The sequence below is a fragment of the Oncorhynchus nerka genome, linkage group LG9a, assembly GCF_034236695.1.
Source record: "Oncorhynchus nerka isolate Pitt River linkage group LG9a, Oner_Uvic_2.0, whole genome shotgun sequence".
Taxonomy (NCBI): domain Eukaryota; kingdom Metazoa; phylum Chordata; class Actinopteri; order Salmoniformes; family Salmonidae; genus Oncorhynchus; species Oncorhynchus nerka.
The window spans coordinates 48,441,349-48,463,110 of NC_088404.1; the positions used below are offsets into that span (position 1 = coordinate 48,441,349).

The 21,762-nt window shown below is 40.7% G+C and overlaps 1 protein-coding gene across 4 annotated transcripts; it reads left to right on the forward strand.

The window, feature by feature from the left end:
- Positions 1 to 52: 52 nt before the first annotated feature.
- Positions 53 to 18,661, forward strand: LOC115134444 (mixed lineage kinase domain-like protein). 4 transcript variants are annotated; one of them, XM_029668412.2, is made up of 12 exons: positions 67 to 163; positions 5,640 to 5,681; positions 7,486 to 7,935; positions 8,085 to 8,192; positions 8,484 to 8,661; positions 8,763 to 8,863; positions 9,233 to 9,368; positions 11,515 to 11,599; positions 11,712 to 11,851; positions 14,524 to 14,573; positions 14,747 to 14,887; positions 16,306 to 18,661. In XM_029668412.2, exons 1-12 carry the CDS (start codon positions 88 to 90, stop codon positions 16,353 to 16,355), a joined length of 1,557 nt encoding a protein of 518 aa, XP_029524272.2. In that variant the 5' UTR covers positions 67 to 87; the 3' UTR covers positions 16,356 to 18,661. The 4 variants fall into 4 exon arrangements, with proteins under 4 accessions (XP_029524276.1, XP_029524272.2, XP_029524273.2 ...); XM_029668413.2 differs by lacking the exon at positions 67 to 163 and adding an exon at positions 7,244 to 7,391 and having other exon boundaries at positions 5,634 to 5,681; XM_029668414.2 differs by lacking the exon at positions 67 to 163 and adding an exon at positions 7,244 to 7,378 and having other exon boundaries at positions 5,634 to 5,681.
- The last annotated feature ends 3,101 nt before the right edge of the window (positions 18,662 to 21,762 follow it).

The following is a 21,762-nucleotide window of genomic DNA, read 5'->3' on the forward strand; positions in this document are numbered from 1 at the left end:
TTATATTTCTCCAACTGTACCATGGTAATGAATGTGTCCGGAGTCGGGAAGAGACAGACAGCCTGCATTTCTCAGCCAGTCGAAATCATGAATCACCTGCTATCATTTTTATGGATATATACAAAGAAATGTCAATTGAAAAAAGGTGAAACGAAGTACCGAGGTAAAAACAGTTTAATTTGGATTTTCTACGGATATTCACGCTTTCAAACCTCAATAGCTTTCAAACCACTTGAGCCACAGACTCCAAATAAGTATCAAGATGTTGGAAAATTGCGCACAACATTGCACAGCTATTTTCACGATTTGGACATTAATTCGCTTTCCAAAGCTAATAAACATGTGGAAATGTGAGCAGCATTTTGTATTACTAGTTGAATTCGATATGGAGTGTAAACAAAGTACAAACTTACATTCGAATTTCAATAGTACTTGACTCAAACAATGTTCAGAATGTCCACTGACTACCCTTCTATACTGCACAACCTTTGATTTGCTCATTTTCATCTCACGTTTTTACATGAATTTGTCAACTTTCGCATTTCAATAGTTCCTTGGTCATGTGACCTACTGACTTCAAACAAGGTTCATAATGTACAGTCAGTGGACCTACACATTGCACACCATTTAATTTGTCCATTTTCACCTCACACGTTTTTACATTCATTTTTCAAACTTTATCATTTCAATAGCTCCTTGGTCATGTGACCTAATGACTTCAAACAAACTTCAGAATGTCCACGGACTAGCCTTATATATTGCACACTCTTGTTTGTGTTCTGTAAAATCACGTAGTGTATTTTACATTTCAATGGCTCCTTGGTCATGTCAATTACACACCTAAGAAGTGTGCAGGTTGGTTACCTATCATGCCCTCTGATGTGTGCCACAGGAAGTATTAGACTCTAGTCACAAAAGGAAGTGGTTATTTCAGCAATAATAGTTTTTAGAGCACTCTACTGTTCTCTACCCATCCCTCAATCCCCCATCCCATCGTGCTTTTCCCTCTTATGGCTTTTCCTTTAAAAGAAGTACACTTTTTCTGTTTTAGCTTTTAAGAATGTAGGTACAGTAGTAATAATAAAATAATAATACATTTTAAAAATGTACTCTGGGTGAAAAAGGAAGTTCAAATATATAAGTCAACATGAGTGCATATCCAAAATCACAGTAAACTGTTCTAATAATAGTTTTAAAAATAAGAAAAAATAAATAAATGTATAATAATATAATAAACAAAACTATGACTGAATGTGCCTCCATGAAGAATCCCCTCCCCAATAGATCACTTCGCCCTCAATAGGACACCCCCAGCACCTCCACCATCCCCATCAACCTCCCCCACCCCATGCCCCTCAACCACAAAACACAATAATGATAATAATAATAATCATTGAAATAAAAAAATAAAAAAGATATACACACAGATGTACAGTACATATCCATAAACATATTCACAGGACACTCAACTTATCTCTTATCTCTTTTCCTACATTATCTATTTTTCTTCACAGTTGTGAATTATAAAGATTGTAATGATATTAATAGGCAGTCAACCGAGCAAGCTTTCTACATTGACACCTTTGAAATGACTGGCATTTGGGGGAGCAATAAATGTGTGTAAAATGTGTGTGTGCCATATGTGTGTATGTATGTGTGTGTAATGTGTGTGTCTTTCTGTCTGTCTAAACTTGAAAGGTTATGCTGCCATCCCAGAAGAGGAGGGCTCTGTTCCTCGACCCAATGTGGGAATGTGCCGGAAAGATAAAAAGATGCCAGGGGGTGACAATGAATGCGCAATGACACTACTAGTGCCTCCCCCGCGATCAAACCAACATAAAAAATTGAATGAAACACAGCCTAACGTGATCAGAAATCCCAACTAGTATTCAAGTCGCAGCAATGAAGAATTGAGTGTGTGCGCATTCATGAGAAGGGGGGGGGGGGGCTTTTTGGTACAACACCTGCCCTAACGCCATTCTTGCAGAAGCGCCATATGTGTTGCAATCTATGCAGAGAGATACCTCAGTGACTTCATGGCTTTACCTGCAGGCATGAAAGACCAGCTGCTGCGAGTCATGTCATCACGGGTCATGGTGACCGACCTAAACATCAGTCCACTGCAGGTTCTGGAGAACTACTGTGTGTGCAGGTTTTCTTCCCAGCCCAGTACTTATCTTGTCCACCTGCGGCTCTCTCACAATCATACCTGGGGAGGTGGTTCGCCCAGCACTAATCAAAATCGTGGTATTCATTCTGTGTTACTACTTGGGTAGAACCAACTCCTGATAGCGGTCTCAAAATCAGAGCGCTCTATATTGATTCTTATAAAGTCTAAATGGATTCCTACTGCGCTTGCCCTCAGCTGATGCATCCTGGGACACACACGCTGGACATGCTGAACTGCAGAGTGTCTGACTCTGCCCACCGACAAATCCGGTGTCAGCTGCTCTGGAGGATCTGTCTGCAGGGCTACCCATGCATCGCCTCAGAGGTTACTTATTTGTCACGCCCTGATCTGTTTCACCTGTCTTTGTGATTGTCTCCACCCACCTACAGGTGTCACCCGCTTTCCCTATTAGTCCCTGGGTATTTATTCCAGTGTTCCCTGTTTGTCTGTTGCCAGTTCGTTTTGTCAAGTCAACCAGCGTTCTTTTCCATGCTCCTGCTATTTATTATCTCTCTTTTGCAGTCCTCCCGGTTTTGACACTTGCCTGCCTTGACTCTGAACCCGCCTGCCTGACCATACTGCCTGCCCTGACCTCGAGCCTGCCTGCCACTTTGTACCTCCATGTCTCTGACCTTATGCCGGTCCATAGCCATTCTCTTGCTCCATAGCCAAATATCTTACTATTGGTTAAATATGAAATGTTAACCATTAATATCAAATAAATCAAGTAAATACTTAATTTCTCTCACAACATGTTCTCTGGAGTGACGAATCACGCTTCACCATCTCGCAGTCCAATGGACAAATCTGGGTTTGGCGGATGCCAGAAGAACGCTACCTGCCCGAATGCATTGTGGCAACTGTAAAGTTTGGTGGATGAGTAATAATTGTCTGGGGCTGTGCATTCGGGCAGGTAGCATTCTCCTGGAATCCGCCAAACCCAGATTCGTCCATCGGACTGCCAGATGGTGAAGAGTGATTAGTCACTCCAGAGAACGTGTTTCCACTGCTCCAGAGTCCAATGGCGCCGAGTTTTACACCACTCCAGGTGACACTTGGCATTGCGCAAGGTGATCTTAGGCTTGTGTATGGCTGCTCATCCATGGAAACCCATTTCATAATGCTCCTGACGTACAGTTATTGTACTGACGTTGCTTCCAAAGGCAGTTTGGAACTCCGGTAGTGAGTGTTGCAACTGAGGTCAGACAATTTCTACTCGCTACAAGCTTCAGCACTCGGAGGTCTCGTTCTGTAAGCTTGTGTGGCCTACCACTTTGTGGCTGAGCCGTTGTTGCTCCTAGACATTTCCACTTCACAATTACAGCACTTACAGTTGACTGGGGTAGCTCTAGCAGGGCAGAAATATGACGAACTGACTTGTTGGAAAGGTGGCATCCTATGACGGTGCCACTTTGAAAGTCAGAGCTCTTCAGTAAGGCCATTCTGTTGCAAATGTTTGTCTATGGAGATTGCGTGACTGTGTGCTCGTATTTATATACCTGCCAGCAACGGGTGTGGCTGAAATAGCCAAATCCACTCATTTGAAACAGTGTCCACATACTTTTGTATATTTGGTGTATAGCTGGTTAGTGCTTATCCCCTGGCCAGTATATTGCCCAGAATGTAAGAGACGGGCCACAGTTCTGGTCTTGTATTCTAAAACCAACAATTTGGAGTGAGCAGTCTGAAATGCATTTCTGTGGTTAAGTATTGCTTACTTACTATTGCAGCGTTTTCTATAATAAAGTTATATATATCATTATCCGAGCCAAAGCCTTGAAGGTATCTATTTGTACTAGTGCAAAGTGCTTTGCAAATTTTCATGTAACCATTGACTTTCAGGTACAAAACTCCAAAATGCTTGGTGAACATTACCTGCGCTGAAGACACCTATATTCGTCTGCTAAATTAAGGACTAGTAATGGCCCAGTGCAGTGCTTTTTGTGAAAAAAAATGTAAACTACATGTAATGGCGTGTTTGCTAGCATTTGTAACTTGAGTCTGATAATTATCTGTACAAAACAGTTAGTCTAATGTCGTGGAAATTTCCTCTATTTACCAAATCATGGGAGCAAACCACACACACACACGTCAGAGTTAGTTATAAAAGTCCATCTTTAATTATATGAGCTCTTATCACAATCCTGTGACTCTCAGATAAATTCAGTGTCTCCCAGTGGATTCTCTGAGAGCCCCATTACAATGCAACTGAGTTCCTTTTAATAGCAAAGACACACATAGTCAGACAGCATAGACATAATTCATCGTTCAGCTTTGTCTCCTTTCCCAAACCCCAGAACCATAAACCAAATCCTCCATATCAACAGGCATATATCAAATTGTAATTTATATACAACCCACTCTAAATACAAACTCCTGGACAAACTCACGGATAGGAGGTGAGGCTATAGGTTAAGATAGAAACAACATAAGAGGGAGCATAGAATGATTCCAGACACTGCAACCCTTCTTTCCCCACTAGAAAAGGTAGGGAGTAAAAGATATGTTTACACATGATGACACTTTGACCTCTCCCCTCTCAGCGGCCCATGCAACTTAGTTTTGACATAGAACAGATAACTGCAATCTCACCACAGAATTACACAAAAATACCATTCTGATGAGAAGTAACTTACACACATTTGATGAATATTAAACAGCTTACAAATGTTACCAACAAGTTCTGATCCTTCCACGACACTAATGATACTTGTTGTCGTACTCTAGATGGCACGGTATAATTAACTTGACAATGGAGACTGATGTACTATTACTTTTGGCTTTAAATCTGAAGCGTGGCAAGAATTGACACTGTGCGCACTTCAAACTGAAAGACTCATTTACATATCCCCTTGACCTTCAACCTCAAGAGTGATACTGATGGGCTGTTAAACATGGGAGTTATGGACTATCATTAAAGGTGTATAGCTCCATATATTACACTTGTGGAATATAAAAATACTTGCTTGATATGTTGGATGTTTTAAAGAAACACCCCTCAAGATAAGAGTGGAGCTGAATGGAGAGCGAGAACTTTCTCTGCTGAGTTTATAAAACTGTAAAGTGTTTTATGTACAATTGTCAACAAAATTAGATAAACTTCACTTTTTCAAAAGGAGTAAAATCAATCTGTTCTTTTCTTTTTTGATATGCAGTCTCTCCCTACTCAAGTGCTGTTGGGGTATATAAACTACAGAGTCAGAGAATTTACCCCAAGACCAATGCAGTGTGATAATTGTAAAGATGTTGGTCATGTAGCAAGTGTTTGCAGAAGGGAGAAGCTGAGATGTCCAAGTTTTTGGAAAGGATCATATTATTTGATATAAAACTGTCCATTTAGTGGTGGCAACACAACGTTTTGGGTGTAGTTTGCCATAAAACCCACAGAAGAAAAAGAAGAAGCTCTAGTGGTGGTGTAGGAGGAGCTCCATAAAAACCTTTGCATACTAAGGGTGTGATCTCCTTTCAGTTTCAGATGTCAGAGTCACAGCACCAACAACAGTCACTCAAGGTAATTTCCATTTCAAACGTACAATAGGTTTTAGGTTGAGGACATTAACAAGTGCTTGTTGCGTGTGATTTGTCTTATAGCCTGCTTCCTGCTTTCGAGAACAATGCCTTTTACTCAAACCATTCATCGAAAGTTCTCACTAGTGTGTCTGTCTCCTCTGAAAGGCGAGAACCTCTGATTGTCATTGATAGATGCTGGCAAGTGTGAAACTAATACAACCAATCGACAGATGTGACTCATATTAGTGATATGGGGGCTCTATAGCCCAGTCAATAGACGGTAAACATATACCGTCTATTCACGAAGCTGTCTGCTGCCTGAGGGAAATTCCCAGAAGCTGCACAAATGCTCTGTCTAAACGTCTGTACGCCTCGCTTGCAATCCACCCCAAAACTATATTGTTGTATTTGGTTCTTTAGTCCGTTGTTGACATAGTCCCAAAATGTTTAGCTTGTCAGCAATCAAGTTTTCAAGATATCTAACTTTCAAAATACAGAAATCATCCCTGTATGTTCACCTGTGTGTAACTGAAAAATACTGTCAGCTGCAACTGTATTAAAACAGTTTACAGTAAGTGTATATTTTGCTTTTGTGAAATTATTTTTGGTGGGATATGGAGGTGAAGTAGTTCGCAGAGATCCAGCTGTGGTCCATACGTTCTGCTGAGAACCCAAGACGGAAAGCTGGTAACCCCCCCTTGGGTTCTCGAGAGCAAGGAAGTCTATTGAAATGAGCTGCTTACGAATTATTTCCTTGTCAGCACTTGTTATTCAGTTACCTCCTAGAGGCAATATGAAAAACAGTTTAGGTTGTAGAATTACAGTTCTGTGATTTTGGAATGGCTAAGACAGATGCTATTGCTTTGAATGATCCTAAGCAGGGGTTGCCAGCCAACACAAAGGGGTAGCTACATCATATCCATGACATCACCAGCAATTTTCTCCATTTGAATACCCATTGAAAGTGCATTGTAGTCCAGGACTTGGCTTAACCTGGGTCTGGGGAATCAGACCTTATTGTTTGTCATAACTACTGCTGTTCATTTGTCATTGATTGCTCAACTGAACATGACTTAAAAATCAAGGCCAAATGAAATAAACTTCCCTCTGCTTTCACAAGAGCTTAAAAACTGCACATTAGTCTCACATCGGATGTGTCTCGGAGATAAGCAAGTTCCCCTTCCTCTGCTTGACTAATGTTCGAAAGACATTAACTGACATTACTCAGTGCCAAAGTAGCTATGGAAATAAGAAGTTATGGTTACAAATGACCAGAAAACCTGATGTATCCATTTCGGATTTTATTATTTATGTAATTAGGTGGTAACAATGCCTTCTCTGCGCACACACACACACACACACACACACACACACATATAATGTCTAGCTGAAGTGAGAGAGGCGTCTCCAGAACTTATATGACTGTTGTGATTTTTTTAGTTGTTATATATAATAAGTCAGTTAAGAACAAATTCTTATTTACAATGACGGCCTACCAAAAGGCTTCCTGCGGGGACGGGGGATTAAATATCTTTTTTAAATTTTTATAAAATATAAATGTAGGACAAACACACATCACGACAAGAGACAACAACACTACATAACGAGAGACCAAAGACAGCATAGCAAGGCAGCAACACATGACAACACAGCGTTCAACATGAATTATTGACCTAGTTTGGTGCTGTCAACAACAAGGTCAGTTGGACAGGTTAGTATACTGCTACGGTTGATAGACTTTCTCAGAGCTATGATTTGGGAAAACCTTGTCTAATGCATTTCTTAATCCACTCTTTTCCCTCCAGCCATGGACATCATAGATCCCATCTTGGGCATAGCGGAGACGCTTTACTCTCTATGTGGTGAAGTGAAAGCCAATAAGAAGCGCTGTCAGCGTTTGGCCCAGCGCATAAAAGCCTTGGATGAGCTGGTGAGAGCAGTCAAGGTGAAGGGACTGGGGCAAAAGCCTTCCCTTGTGAAGAATGTCCTATGCGAGCTCAAACTCACCCTGGAAAATGCCCAGGACGTGGTTAAGAAATACTCCTGCGCCAGCTACCTGAAGCGCATCCTGAAGGCCTACGACCAGGGAGATGATTTTGGGAGTTTAAATGAGCGTCTGAATGATGCGGCTCAGGGGCTGTCGCTAGCCCTGCAGGTGGATCAGAGTGACGATCTACTTCAGGAGTCTCGAGAGACGACACGATGGAGAGAGGATGAGGCTGACAGGGAGAGTGATCGTCTGGAGCTGCAGAAATGTGAGACAGCTCTACCATGCCGTTTCAGTGCAAGGTCATAATCAAATGGCCTCTCTGTATGAGCAGGTAGGGAAAGCTCCAGTTGTTGATCCTGCTGACTACCACAAATCTATTTGTGTGTGTGTGTGTGTTACTGTTATGTCCCACAGTGCTACTCTCTCTGGCGGAGGACACGAAGGAAAGTGTGGACACAGTGCATGAGAAAGTGGACTCCACCGAAAAAGACGTGAAAGACATCAAAGCCATGTTGGAAACCTGTAAGTAAGCCTCTATAGATTAATTGTCATTACAAACTGTACTTGTAACTGTCGCCGTTTCTAATTTCTTACTGATTTCAACCTGCGCCCGATGATAAAGGAGACTGTGTGAGTATATCCTATCGGCACAGTTTTGCATCCTACATCAGTCCAGCATCCCATGGTCTCTCCATTCGCACTGTACTTTGCGTGACGATGTGCTGTGATACCTTCAGTTCTCTGTGTTATTGGTTTGATGTGCCTATGTGACTTGCCATCTCAGTGACTTTGTTGTGTGTTTCCCATTGACAGTAATGAAGCCCAGTATTTTTCATGAAGACATCAGAGAGATCAAGCCAGAGGAGCTGATCTACGACGTGCCCAAAGAGCCCTTCATCAAAAATGACAATTCGGAGATATTCAAAGGAGAGTACAACAAATTCACAGTGGCCATCAAAAGATACGCCTACTCAAGGGGCACAAGCCTGAGGTATGTAGCGTAGCATACAGGACGTCTCAGAGAGTTCTTGTAATATCAGCTTCGGTGGTAAACATCTATTTGTTTTAATGGGTTACGTGTGTCCCACACAGTCACATGAGAAACATCTTTAAAAAGGAAGTGGAGACTATGAAACGCTTTGAGTCACCAAACATCCTGCGAATGTTTGGGATCTGTGTACAGGAAGAGAACGGTGAGTGAGCTTCTGTATTTGTTTTGCAGTATGTGTAATAATTGCTGAAGAAATATAAGATGGGATCAAATCACCATGTGATTGCAGGATATTTCAAAATGTTTTTTATTTTACCTTTATTTAACTAGGCAAGTCAGTTAAGAAATTCTTATTTTCAATGACAGCCTAGGAACAGTGGGTTAACTGCCTGTTCAGGGGCAGAACAACAGATTTGTACCTTGTCAGCTCGGGGATTTGAACTTGCAACCTTTTGTTGACTAGTCCAACACTCTAACCACTAGGCTACCCTGCCGCCCCATTTCAAAATGTGATGATGATGTGCCCTTGTTGCATTTAATAATCCTCTTCTCTACCGTGGTTGTCCCGCAGGACCCAATCCAAACTTCCTCATTGTCATGGAGTTTTGTGAGAAGGGCAGTCTGAGAGAGGTTCTGGATTCCCAAAGGAAGCTGCCCTGGGACAGAAAGGCTCGCTTGAGTCTGGATGCAGCACGGGGCCTCTACAGGTAGCAGGTTGATGTTTATTGTCATGAGTCTGGACCTGAGGGCAGTAATGATGGGCTAGATGGGCAAGCTGCTTTTTGGTCTTGATTGAAGGTATTTTTTTAGGCATTAGGTTTAGTAGTGTGGTTAAGGTTAGGTTTAAAATCAGATTTTGTGTCTTTGTGGCTGTTCCAGCTAGTGACCACTGCAGAGCTGCCTCCAGGGCAAAATTTGTGACAATAAATGCCAACCTACCTACAGTTATACAGTACCACTATATAAGTGAATCTCTTTACCTTGTGCCCTACATACATGAAAACAGACAGTACACCTATTACACATGACGCACGGAGCCCCATCTCTATCATATCTTTGCCATAAATGTGTTATATTGATACAATTTTAGCTAAGGAATCTGTCTATCATACATTTTTTATAGTTGAGTAAGTCTTTCTCTTTCGCTCGCTCTCTTTCTTTATTTAATTCATATACACTACTGGTCAAAAGTTGTAGAAAACCTTCTCATTCATGGGTTTTTCTTTATTTTTACTATATTCTACATTGTAGAATATTAGTGAAGACATTACAACTATTAAATAACACATATGGATTCATGTAGTAACCAAAAAAGTGTTAAACAAATAAAAATAGATTTTAGATTCTTCAAAGTAGCCACCCTTTGCCTTGATGACAACTTTGCACACTCTTGGCTTTCTCTCAACCAGCTTCACCTAGAATGCTTTTCCAACGGTCTTGAAGGAGTTCCCACATATGCTGAGCACTTGGTGGCTGCTTTTTCTTCACTCTGCTGTCCGACTCATCCCAAATTATCTCAATTGGGTTGAAGTCGGGGGATTGTTGGAGGCCAGGTCATCTGATGCAGCACGCCATCACTCTCCTTCTTGGTAAAATAGCCCTTACACAGCCTGGAGGTGTGTTGGGTCATTGTCCTGTTGAAAAACAAATAATAGTCCCACTAAGCCCAAACCAGATGGGATGGCGTATCACTGCAGAATGCTGTGGTAGCCATGCTGGTTAAGTGTGCCTTAACTTCTAAATAAATCACAGACAGTGTCACCAGCAAAGCACCCCCACACCATGACACCATCTCCTCCATGCTTTATGGGGGGAAATACATATGTGTAGATCATCCGTTTACCCACATCGCTTCTCACAAAGACACGGCAGTTGGAACCAAAAATAAAATATTTGGAGTCATCAGACCAAAGGACAGATATCCACCCGTCTAATACAATTGCTGTGTTTCTTGGCCTAAGCAAGTCTGTTCTTATTTGGTGTCCTTTTTGTAGTGGTTTCTTTGCAGCAATTTGACCATGAAGGCCTGATTCACACGGTCTCCTCTGAACAGTTGAGATGTTTGTTACTTGAACTCTGTGAAGCAGTTATTTGGGCTGCAATTTCTGAGGCTGGTAACTAGTGAACTTATCTTCTGCAGCAGAGGTAACTCTGTGTCTTCCATTCCTGTGGCGGTTCTCATGAGAGCCAGTTTCATCATCGTGCTTGATGGTTTTTGCGACTGCACTTGAAGAATCTTTCAAAGTTCTTGAAATGTTCCGTATTGACTGACCTTCATGTCTTAAAGTAATGATAAACTGTCGGTTTTCTTTGCTTATTTGAGCTGTTCCTGCTATAATATGGACTTGGTCTTTTTACCAAATAGGGCTATCTTCTGTATACCCCCCTACCTTGTCGCAACACATCTGATTGGCTCAAATCCACAAATTAACTTTTAACAAAGCAATAGTAGTGTTTTTAGACTAATAGTGAAGACATATAAACTATGAAATAACACATATATGTTATGTAGTAACCAAAAAAGGGTTAAACAAATCAAACATATTTTATATAAGGTTCTTCAAGGTAGCGACTCTTTGCCTTGATGACAGCTTTGCACACTCTTGGCATTCTCTCAACCCGTTTCATGAGGAATGCTTTTCAGTTGGAAACTATTCATGCAGCTTATGATCCAACTACTTAAACTTCTATCCACCAATACTAGGCAGTATGCTCTGGCGTTTCATCTTCTCTAAAATGGTGGGTACATTGTATCAGTGGTCTGCGCCTCTCTCACAAAAGTTCACATAAAAGAGAAAGTGTATCCTAATCACTTTGAGCTGTCATGACTAGCCAATCCCTCTCTAATTGTAGATTGCACCAGTCCGAGGAGAAGTTTAAAGTGCATGGATGCATCAACAGCAGCAGGTTCCTGGTAGATGCTGGGTACAGAGTGAAGGTATGAGGTTCAATGCAGCCCCGTACACATCCATGTGTGTTTGACACTACAAAGTGATAGGTTAAGTACTCTATCTGGATGTAATGTTCTGTTCTTTGTTATTTATGGGTAGCTGGGAGGTTTTGAGCTGGCCAAAACCGAGACGTCATTGAAGAGGACAAAGGATAGCAGTAGAAGCTCTTTATACTACAGCTCCCCTCAGCAGCTTGAGAGTATTAATCATAAGTACAACAAGGAATGTGAGATGTACAGGTCAGCTTCAAGTCAAAATACTACGCTCTCAACCATTGAACCATGAATGTAAAATCACAAACTCATTATAGTACCTTTTTTAGAAAGTATTCACATCCCTTGACTTTTTCCACATGTTGTCGTGTTACAGAGTTTAAAATGGATTAAATTGAGATTTTGTGTCACTGGCATGCACACAATACCCTGTAATGTCAAAGTGGAATATTGTGTTAGAAATGTATCAAAGCTGAAATGTCTTGAGTTAATAAGTATTCAACCCCTTTGTTATGGCAAACCTAAAGTTCAGGGAGTAAAAATGTGCTTTACTAGTCACTTAATAACTTGCATGGACTCGATCTGTGTGCAATGATTGTGTTTAACATGACTTTAAGGACTACCTCATCTCTGTGCTCCACATATACAATTATCTGTAAAGTCCCTCAGTCGAGCAGTGAATTTCAAACACTGATTCAACCACAAAGACCAGGGAGGTTTTTCAATGCCTCGCAAAGAAAGGCACCTATTGGTAGATGGGTATAACTAAAACAGAATATTCCTTTGAGCATGGCAAAGTTATTAATTACACTTTGGATGGTGTATCAATACACCCAGTCACTACAAAGATACAGGTGTCCTTCCTAATTCCGTTGCGGAGGAGGAGAAAAACGCGAAGGGATTTCATCATGAAGCCAATGTTAACTTTAAAACAGTTGCAGTTTAATGATTGCGATTGGAGAGAACTGAGGCTGGATCAACATTGTAGTTACTTCACAATACTAACCTAAATGACAGAGTAAAAAGAAGGAAGCCTGTATAGAATCAAAATATTCCAAAACATGCATCCTGTATGCAGTAAGGCACTAAAGTAAAGAATGTGGCAAAGAAATGAACTTTATGTCCTGAATATGAAGTGTTATGTTTGGGGTAAATCCAACAAAACACATCACTGAGTACCACTCCATATTTTCAAGCATGTCATATGGGCAGCGGTCGGAACCAAAATAATTTTCCAATCGTTTTGTTCTGAACAGAACCATTATTTGTGTTACGTTACTGTTCCGACCAGCAAAATCAAGTTCTGAATTTATTTCAATTTTTACATTTAGCTCGACATTACATTTCTAAACCAATCAGTGCGGATAGAGCAGCTTACTATGGAGCGGGTAAGCAATTTAATCTGCATAGGAAAGTTGTTGAGAGCAAATTGTATTTTGCCGTAACATCATGGTTTAATCATAATAAAAGAAACGCACACACTGACATTTTGTTGGAAGCTTGCCTTGAAGCGCTGGGCATTGTTCAATTACTTTGACCTTCCAGGTTGGTTTAACATTGGATCAGAGGAAACGCTATCTAGCTAACAAGCTTGTGTGTGCAGAGCAGCACTATAATTAAAAACACGTTTTATATTTTTTGTAGTTTAATAAATCCAATGTGAAACGTGATGACTTTAGTATCCTTAACTAGCATTGAAAAAGTTAATCTATTCTCTAATTAAACGTCTCTCCCTAATTTCTGAATCATGCTTGTAATGTCATCAGGAGTCTATAGTAACCTATGCTTCAGAGGGGAGGCACATACGCACACCCACTGGCAAAGATCAGCTGGCAGGCAGACACTCTGTTACTGAGAAACTCAGCGAGGGCTTTGCATAGGTACTTTGATGCGATATTTGTGGGACTGGAAAAATTGCCCTGAGCGTAAAATAACATTTATTAACCGGTTCCCATGCTTTTAAAATAATGGTTCTGTTCCGGAACTGTATAGATCACTGTTCCGGAACTGTATAGATCACTAGTTTCAGGCTCTGTTCCTCAAAGTTATTTTTCGATTCTGTTTCCTGAACTGGTTCCAACCCTTGGTTATGGGTATGCTTGTCATCAGCAAGGACTAGGGAGTAAAAAAATGTAATAAAAAAAGACTAGAGCTAAGCATAGGCAAAATCCTACACTCTTAGAAAAAAGGTGCTCTCTAGAACCAAAAGGGTTCTTCCTGGACCCAACAAATGGTTCTCCTATGGGGACAGCCGAAAAACCCTTATGGAACCTTTTTTTACATTTTTTTTATAGGAGTGTGGAGGAAAACCTGCTTCAGCCTGCTTTCCAACAGACACTCGGAGACAAATTCACCTTTCAGCAGGACAATAACCTAAAACTCAAGGCAAATTTAACACTGGAGTTGCTTACTATGACGACATTGAATGTTCCTGAGTGGCCTGGTTACAATTTTGACTTCGCCTTAAATCTATAGCAAGACTTTACAATGTCGTTCTAGCAATGATCAAGAACCAACTTGACAGAACTTGAAGAACTTTTCAGATAATGTGCAAATATTGTACAATCCAGGTGTGCAAATCTCTTAGACTTAACCAGAAAGACTCACAGCTGTAATCACTGCCAAAGGGGATTCTAACATTGACTCAGGGGTGTGAATACCTATGTTAATTAACTAAACACGTTTTCACTTTGCCATAATGGGGTATTGTGTGAAGTTTGGTGAGCAAAATAATATATTTAATCCATTTTGAATTCGAGTTGTAACACAATGTGGAATGAGTTAAGGGGGTATGAACACTTTCTGAAGGCAATGCAATTTTTTAAACGTTGAAATGGTCTCTGTTGTTCTAATGTAGGCCCCTCAGGCCTAAGTCTACTGCAATTTAACTCTGTTTAAAAGTGTTGTGTTCTTTGCAGTTTTGGCATTGTCCTTTGGGAGATTGCAACCCGCAAGATTCCCTTCAGAGGTGTGTCAATTAGTGACAAGGCTGTGTGTAACAAACACTATCAGCAATATCAATGACACTGTATATCTGAAAATAGCATGGTTGGGTTTTCTCTCCCTCCTAAGCATGTGCTTGCTCTGTCATATTTAGAAATGTATCATTACATTTCTGTTTTCTCTTGTACTTCTGATCAGACTGCTCACACAACGAGGTGTATCAGATGGTGTGTAAAGACAAATATACTGAACCTCTTCCGGAAGACTGCCCTAAACAGTTGGGGGAACTGATCAACGACTGTCGCTCCTATGACAGCTTCCAAAGGCCAACGGCAGGAGGTAATACCTTCAACACACACAACTAATAGGCCTAGATATACAGTGTCTTCCATAATTATTGGAACAGTGATTCAGTTTTTCTTCTTTTGGCTCTATACTCTCAAAGTTTGGATTTTAAATCAAACAATTACTCCCGGGTGTTGGATTCTAGCTTGAAATATACTTTTTCATGTTACCAGACTAGAACTTATTGATTACGGTACATGTGTAAGGAATGTATATGTTGGGGCCAATGGAGGATGGATAAGAACTAGGTCTATGGAAAGTTACGGACTTTGACGAGGGAGTGCAGAAGGTTTACGTTCTGTCAACATGTTATTGTTAAATCTCATGGCTCCTAAGGATTGAGGGAAAGGGCAACAGTATGGTTTAAGTCACTGATAAAGTAGGACAGTCGAGGATTAGGGAGACGCAAAGAATTCGGCCCGAGGTCACTTCCCATGAAGTGAGAAGGAACAGTCCTGTCTCACACCCACGTACTTCCACGCTCACAAAGGTTATAGTGTGAGGCAGGGCCAGGACTACACAAGTGAGAGGAACCAATTAAGTTCCTGACTAGCAACCGAGATGTATTGGCTGTCTAGATGTGCAAGGAGTTGACTCCGCCTAGTAGGAAGGTATAAATATATATGCTTGTGTAGACATGTCTTTGCAGCTATATGACCCAGTGGGTGAATAAACTTCATTTGAGCTTTTTCTAATCGTCTGAGTTTTTAAGCTGTTCAGAACCTAACGGGTTAAAGTGCAGACTGTCTGCTTTAATTTGAGGGTATTCATCCATAACAGGTGAACTGTTAAGAAATGACAGCACTTTTTGTACATGATCCCCCCCATTTTAGGGCACCAAAAGTATTGGGACAAATTCACTTGCTGTATGTGTATTGATGTAGTAAAAAGTTAAGTATTTGGTCCCATATTCCTAGCATGCAATGACTGCATGAAGCTTGTGACTCTACACATTTGTTGGATGCATTTGCTGTTTATATATACCAACTTGATTGATGTATTCCCTGCATGCTATAAATATGGGACCAAATACTTTACATTTTACTACTTTAATACAAGTGAATTTGTCTCAATACTTTTGGTGCCCTGAAATGGGGGGGACTATGGGCAAAAAATGCTATAATTTCTAAACGGTTTGCCTGATATTGATGAAAATACCATCAAATTAAACCTGACAGCCTGCAAATCCAAACTGTTGGAGTATAGTGCCAGAGGAAGAGAAAATGCTTTACTGTCCCAATCATTACGGAGGGCACTGTATGATCTACTGTAGGCCTACATACACCTGTCCATATTGATTCCTTTTTGTCCTCTCAGTTATCCTTGTTTCTTATTTCCATCCTTATAATCATCATTAAGGGGTGTTATCATACCCAGGACAGATTGAGTAAACAAGTTTTTCTGTTCCACAGTGTTAGTGGACAAGCTCCGCAAAGTGGTTGAGCAGCTAGAGGAGGACTAACAAACAGAGGTTTCCATCCCCAGAGTACTCCGAAAAGAGGAAAACCAAGAGCGGTTATCAACCCCAGATCAAAGGAAGACCAATTTACTGTCTCTCATTCTTTATGGGATTAAAATTTATTCTGGATCGGTGTCCCATCCATGGGACGGTTGAGCTAATGAAGGCTAATGCAATTAGCATGAGGTTGTAAGTAACAAGAACCTTTCCCAGGACATAGACATGTCTGATATTGTCAGAAAGCATACATTCTTGTGAATCTAACTGCACTGTCCAATTTACAGTAGCTATTACAGTGAAAGAATACCATGCTATTGTTTGAGGCGAGTGCACAATTTTGAACATAAAATTATGAATAAACAAATTAGGCACATTTGGGCAGTCTTGATACTTACATTTGAACAGACACGCAATGGTTCATTGGCTCAGTCTGAAACTTTCTACATACACAGCTACATACAAAAGTACATACAAAATCTAAATTGCACGTGATGGCCTTTATCTTGCATTTCAAAGATGATGGTACAAAAAAATACAAAACTTTTTCTTTGTATTATCTTTTACCAAATCTAATGTGTTATTCTCCTACATTCCTTTCACATTTCCAAACTTCAAAGTGTTTCCTTTCTGTCGTGTCTTTGGCTATGCCGGATTAAGTGATATGACATGCTATTCTATAAAATAATTTCTCCGTAATTAATATCACCTGATTGAGCTAATCATGTAAATGTAATTAACCGGGGTCGGGCACCACAAAATAATATTTATAGAGCTGTTATCTTCCGAATAAACTCTTGAAGACCTAGTAATATTTTACATCAATAGCAGTCAATATTAATCCTCCTCTTAATTCAGTCTCATCTGAAAGTTGTAAATTATTTTATCTGCACAAACCCTGGCTAACAAGTTGAATCAGCAATACAAAATTGGGTTTATTTATTTATTTACTATATAACTAACTAATCACACAGGATTACACATACACACAATTAATCATAAAGGAAAACATCCCTAGCAGGCGGAACAGATATGACAGCTTGTTACACAAAGGAAAAGGGGTTGGGTTGAGTGAAAGAGCGGGAAGACTGAGGAACAAAGGGAAGAAGCTGGGCTATCGTAAATACAGTATCTTATGCATCCTAAATTACCGCCCATTTGGAAAAGGAAAATGCAATAAATATTTACTCTGAGCTGCTCTTCAGTAGGTTGGTGGTAGATGGAAGGCCATCTTGCCAAACCAAGTCCTTTGTCCTTTGAAGAATGTCTCTGGTGGTCAATTGAATACGTTGTAGTTACGTTGTTGTGTGATAGACGGGATACTCTGTCTGTTCCTTCCTAACCCTCGTTTGCAGCGGCTATTGCTAACTCAACAACTAGGAGGTATCACTTCTGTAGTGAATAAGAGTTCAAAGTTCATAGTATTTGCAACCAAAGCTCACGCTGATGTTGGCTTCGTTCTGTAGTTATTATCTGAACCATTCTGACATAGGACCGTCGTCCTCACGTCCTCAGAACAGGAAGTTATGTTGTCGTCAAGGGCTTATATAGGAAGGGAGAAAAGGGATGTGTTTCATAGTTTACAACCTCTGTCTCTTCACGTGGGCGGGCCACTAAGTGAGCAGCCCTATGTTATGAAAACCCACATCTCACATTTTAGAAGCTAAAATCACATTTCATCCCATCACAAATAATTTCATATTCAAACATTTAAATTGAACAACAATTCCATGTGAATCCGGTAACTCTCCCCACCTACTGATGTTCCCAGAATCTCTAGGTTAGCCAAGGGTTTTGCAAATGTACCCTCAGTAGGGTAGAGAGAGGAAAAAGGGGGGAAGAGGTATTTATGACTGTCATAAACCTACCCCCCAGGCCAATGTCATGACATTTCAAATGGTATCAAGAATATGCATATCCTTGCTTCAGTGCCTGAGCTATAGGCAGTTAGATTTGGGTATGTCATTTTAGGTGAAAATTCATTTGAAAAACAAGAAAAAAGCAGCAATAGTACTGTTTGTCCATTTTTTGAGACGCTATAGTCAGTATAAACTTCTGTCACCTCTACTGGCGCTCGACGTCGCCAGTTTACTAACCACCGATCCTGGCAACCCATCTTTACACACACCAGGCAACCCCCATTATGCACACCTGCATCTCAGTCACACCTGGTCTTCATTACTCCCTTGATTACTCACCCTTTCTATATAGTAATCTTCTGTTAATAGTCGTCAGGTAGTATTGTTTATGTTTCCATGTCAGGTGCTTCTCTTGTTTTGTATTGTTCATTATTATTAAACTCACTAACTGCACGTGTTTCCTGACTCCTTGCGCATACGTTAGAACTTACTCAAAATAGTCTGAATTAATCTAAGATATCTCAAGAAATCTGTCATTAATTTTGACGTTTTTGCTGAGGAGATCTTAGCCACGCAATTTTACATCTAACTAATATGTTCAGTATTTCTCAATGAAAAGATTTGCAAGAAAATGAGTCATCTCACGTTGAATGACAAAGACTATTGAAGAATCCCTATTGTTGACCAATCACAGATGAAGGGGTGTAGACTTCGGCTTGCCTCCAGAAGAAATGTTGTGTTCCCGAACAGCTGGGGAAAAAACTCACCAAAGTCGAAAAAAGAAAAAAAAAGTCACAAAATGTCATAACATCACAATATGTAATCATAATATATGCACAATTCTTTACCAGGGTCGACATCATTGGCTACTACTGAGCTTGGCAGCTGTAATAATTTGGTGGGTGCTTATATTTGTCCAGTGTTTTTTGCATATCCCATTCTCCCTGAGACACCCTCAGAGAGTGGGGTCACAGCCTGAGTCTACCATTCAACGGAGACCCTGGAGTTTTACTTTAGTGCCATATTGCAAACGGGATGTATGTTTTGGAAGGCTTTTATTCTTCTCACTCTGTCAATTTGGTTCGTATTGTGGAGTAACTACAATGATGTTGATCCATCCTCCATTATTTCATATCACAGCCATTAAACTCTTAACTCTTTTAAAATCACCAATGGCCTCATGGTGAAATCCCTGAGCGGTTTCGTTCTTCTCTGGCAACTGAGTTAGGAAGGACGCCTGTATCTTTGTAGTAACTGGGTGTATTGATACACCTCTAAAGTATAATTAATAACTTCACAATGCTCAAGGAGATATTTAGTGTATGTTTGTTTTATTACCCTTCTACCAATAGGTGCCCTTCTTTGCGAGGCATTGGAAAACCTCCCTGGTCTTTGGTTGAATCTTTTTGAAATTCACTGCTCGACTGAGGGACCTTACAGATAATTGTGTGTGGGGTACAGAGATGAGGTAGACATTCATGTTAAAAAAAATATTATGAAACTTGTTAAATAGATCTTTACTCCTGAATTGATTTAGACTTGCTATAAGAAAGGAGTTGAATACTTATTGACTCAACACTTCAGCTTTTCATTTTTGAAAAACATAATTCCACTTTGACATCATGGGGTATTGTGTGTAGGCCAGTGACGACAAAAATCTCAGTCTAATCAATTTTAAATTCAGGCTGTAACACAAATTGTGGAAAAGGTCAAGGGGTGTGAATACTTTCTGAAGGCACTGTATCCCATTCTCCCCGAGACACACTCGGAGAGGAGTTACGGCCAGGGTATGCCATTCAACTGTGACCCTGGAGCAATTAGGGTTAAGTGCCTTGCTCAAGGGCACATCAACAGATGTTTCACCTTGTCAGCTCAAGGATTTGAACTAGCAACCTTTTGGTTACTTGCCCAACATTATAATTGCTAGGTTATCTGCCATCCATATCTATATCTGAGGCTTAGCATCATTGCGAACAAGGTTTCTGTGATAACAATGGGAATTTGGAGGTGTGGCAACACAATACTAGCTGAGTCTCCGAGCCACACACCAGATATTAATACTCTCTTGCCCTGTGATACAACCAGGGTTACTCAAGATAGCTTGCTGGAGAGAGGAGATGGGTTGAGACTATTGGGTTATTAGTTATTACGAGGATGATGGCACTGTACTGTATGACTGGAAATCAAGAGGGGAAGGGGTATGTATCTTCAACAACAGAAATGGTGTGCTGACTGTAGTGCAGTGGAAGTCTTGACACATTGTTCACACATTTTGAAATACCTGATGGTCAAATGTCGACCCTTCTACCTCCCGAGAGAGTTTTCATCTGTTATCGTGACTGCTGGCACTTAACTGTACGAGGTTATAAACAAGCAGGAAACCATGCACCCGGAGGCAGCTTTCCTTGTTGCCAGTGACTTCAATTCCACTTCATTAAGACACGTAATGCCCAATTTCCATCAACACGTCTCCTTCACCACTAGGGGCGCTAAAGTCCTAAGCCCCTCTTACTCTACTCAAAAGCAAGCATACAAGGCCGTCCCTCGTCCCGCTTCTGCAAATCAGATCATGTCTATATCTATACCCCTGCTTCCTGTCTAAAAGCAGAAGCTCAAACAGGAAGTATCCGTGACGGGCTCCGTTGAGAAATGGTCCTCCGTAACGGAGGCTATGCTACAAGACTGCTTTTCTAGCACAGACTGGAATATGTTCCGGGGCTCCGCCGATAGCATCGATGAGCTAACCACCTCCGTCACCAGCTTCATTAGGAAATGCATCGGCGACGTTGTCCTCACAGTGCAGGTTTGCTGCTTCCCCAATCAAAAGCCCTGGATTAACACTGAGGTTGGCGCTAAGCTAAATTGCAGGGCAACCGCAAACAGGACTATCGCCGCCAACCCCGAGGATACGGCTGAGGACACAAACAAGTAGAAGGAGTTCCGCTACGACCTCTGCGGAGCCATCAAACAAGGAAAAGAACAATCAAAAGGAAGTTTACATACACTTAGGTTGGAGTCATTAAAACTTGTTTTTCCACCACTCCACAAATTTCTTGTTAACAAACTAGAGTTTTGGCAAGTCGGTTAGGATATATCTTTCTAACAATTGTTTACAGACAGTTTATTTCACTTATAATTCACTCTTCCAGTGGGTCAGAAGTTTACATACACTAAGTTGTGGCAAAATGGCTTAAGGACAACAAAGTCAAGGTATTGGAGTGGCCATCACAAAGCCCTGTCCTCAACCCTATAGACAATTTGTGAGCTGAACTGAAAATGTATGTGCGAGCAAGGAGGCCTACAAACCTGACTCGGTTACAGCAGCTCTGTCAGGAGGAATGGACCAAAATTCACCCATTTTATTGTGGAAAGCTTGTGGAAAGCTACCCGAAACGTTTGACCCAAGTTAAACCATTTAAAGGCAATGCTACCAAATACTAATTTCGTGTCTGTAAACTTCTGACCCACTGAGAATGTGATGGAAGAAATAAAAGCTGAAACAAATCAGTCTCTCTGCTATTATTCTGACATTTCACATTCTTAAAATAAAGTGG

Excerpts from the sequence above, each read along its gene's own strand:
- LOC115134444 (XM_029668412.2), top strand. The coding sequence starts at position 88 with ATGAATCACCTGCTATCATTTTTATGGATATATACAAAGAAATGTCAA. Across the intron at positions 164-5,639 it reads AGGTGAAACGAAGTACCGAG|TTTCAGATGTCAGAGTCACA; the intron begins GTAAAAACAGTT and ends ATCTCCTTTCAG. Across the intron at positions 7,936-8,084 it reads TCGTCTGGAGCTGCAGAAAT|TGCTACTCTCTCTGGCGGAG; the intron begins GTGAGACAGCTC and ends TATGTCCCACAG.